Source organism: Triplophysa rosa, linkage group LG2 (assembly GCF_024868665.1).
Source record: "Triplophysa rosa linkage group LG2, Trosa_1v2, whole genome shotgun sequence".
Lineage (NCBI taxonomy): Eukaryota > Metazoa > Chordata > Actinopteri > Cypriniformes > Nemacheilidae > Triplophysa > Triplophysa rosa.
Window position 1 is genome coordinate 35,967,341 of NC_079891.1, and position 1,770 is coordinate 35,969,110.

The following is a 1,770-nucleotide window of genomic DNA, read 5'->3' on the forward strand; positions in this document are numbered from 1 at the left end:
ACGCACGGGTTCACACTGATCATGTGACGTTGTGATGATGTATGATATCTGTCATCCTCCTGATGGTTTTTGTTATCTGGAGGCTTTGAAACAGAAGAGCATTGGATGGAAAGTGGTGCTCTTCTCTAGATTGATGTCTAATGATGTTTCTGCACATCAGCGCAGTTATAAATGAGCAGCGATATCACACCACAGGCTCGTGCCTTTCAGAAAGAACACATTCTCTATTTCATCCTAATGTTTCTGTGCTGACCGTATGACAGACGCTTTATATCAGAGACACACCATGATTCATGTTCACTCTGAAGATTAGAAAGAGAACACATTCCTTCCTAAAACAACACCGGAGAGATAACAAAACTCAGTTTTAGTTGCACAGAGATGCCCTACCAAAGATATTAATATTAACAAGATGCCATTAAATAATGATGACATGTGGACATGACCATCATGTGATGCTTTACAGTTTGACAATCAGTTGCATTAACAGTTCAAGCGTGTCGTCGCATTAACATGAAACTAATTCTGAATCAGATTGTGAGTAAACATCATGGGATGACCGAATAAACTCGGTTTCTAATCTGAATCTTTTTGAAAGCTTTAATGTTCTCATTCAGGTTAGATGATGATGTCCAGCAGACGTGTTCTCTATTGTGCAGACACAGTGTGAAGTTTCAGATGGCTTTAGTGTATCGTGTGAAGCTCACGTGTGTGTAAATGAGAATTCTGGCGATCACCTGCACCGCTCACATGTTCCTTCCACGTGCTAGAATGAGAACTCATTTTATTCTGAATTAAACTGGCACAGAAGCGCTCATGCTGACTTTAGAGTTCATGTCAAAAATCACCCCTTAAAGTCATTTACTCGCCCTCCTGTCGTGTCAAACCTCTATGAGTTTCTTTCTTCTGCAGAGCACAAAAGAAAATCTTCTGAAGAATGTTATAAACTGACATGTATTCACTTGCATTGGTTTTGTTGGGAACCGCCATGTTGAGTACTGAAGTAGACGGTGTTTCTCCAATCAAGACAGAGTTGCATGTCACCGCCCATTTATAATCGCCGTTCGTGCTGATTGGCGCAATCCAGCAAAGGGCGGGTTGGATGTACAGGTTCTCTAAATGTTTAGCTCAACATTAGATTTAGATTATCATGTGATTATATATATAATATAGTATTTATATTTATGCGTTTAAAACAAGATTTACATACAATATTTACATTTATACTGTATATAGGATTTAGATTTAACTTTTGAATTTAACATTAAAATTCAGGATTTCTATTTACATTAAGGATTTAGATACAACATTTAGATTTAGCTTTAAATCTGGCGAAATTTGACAGGGTTTTTGGTACAAATTTCATTTTACAAATGACGCCCCATATGAACGGGTACTGTTGCTGTTTGCTTACCAACATTCATCAAAATATCAGAAGACAGAAACTCATAAGGACAGAATTTTCATTTTTGGGTGAACTATAACTTTAATAGTGCAACAAGTTCTCCATAGAGACTTGAGAACTGACATATAAACATGTGTGCGCGTGTGTGTGCATTTACTGTGTGTGTGTGTACTTGTACGTCTATATTTGTGAGGACCGGTTTGAGGTGTAGACCAGCGGTGTGAGGACAAGGAGAGTAAAGTGAGGACATTTTGGCCGGTCCTCACTTCCAGAGACCCCTTTAAAGGGCTGTTTGAGGGTGAAGACTTGGTTTTAGGGTTTAGGTTATAATCAGGTTTAGGGTCAGGGTTAGGGTCAGGCATGTA

At 38.8% G+C, this 1,770-nt stretch overlaps 1 protein-coding gene across 1 annotated transcript in view; it reads left to right on the forward strand.

Annotated features, from left to right (window-relative positions):
* The first annotated feature begins 988 nt into the window (after positions 1-988).
* Positions 989-1,770, forward strand: part of dcc (DCC netrin 1 receptor) — a 48,011-nt gene continuing 47,229 nt past the window's right edge. The window contains exon 1 of the mRNA XM_057349987.1: positions 989-995. Within this exon, the coding sequence (XP_057205970.1) occupies positions 989-995 (7 nt within the window). The remainder of the gene's footprint in view (positions 996-1,770) is intronic.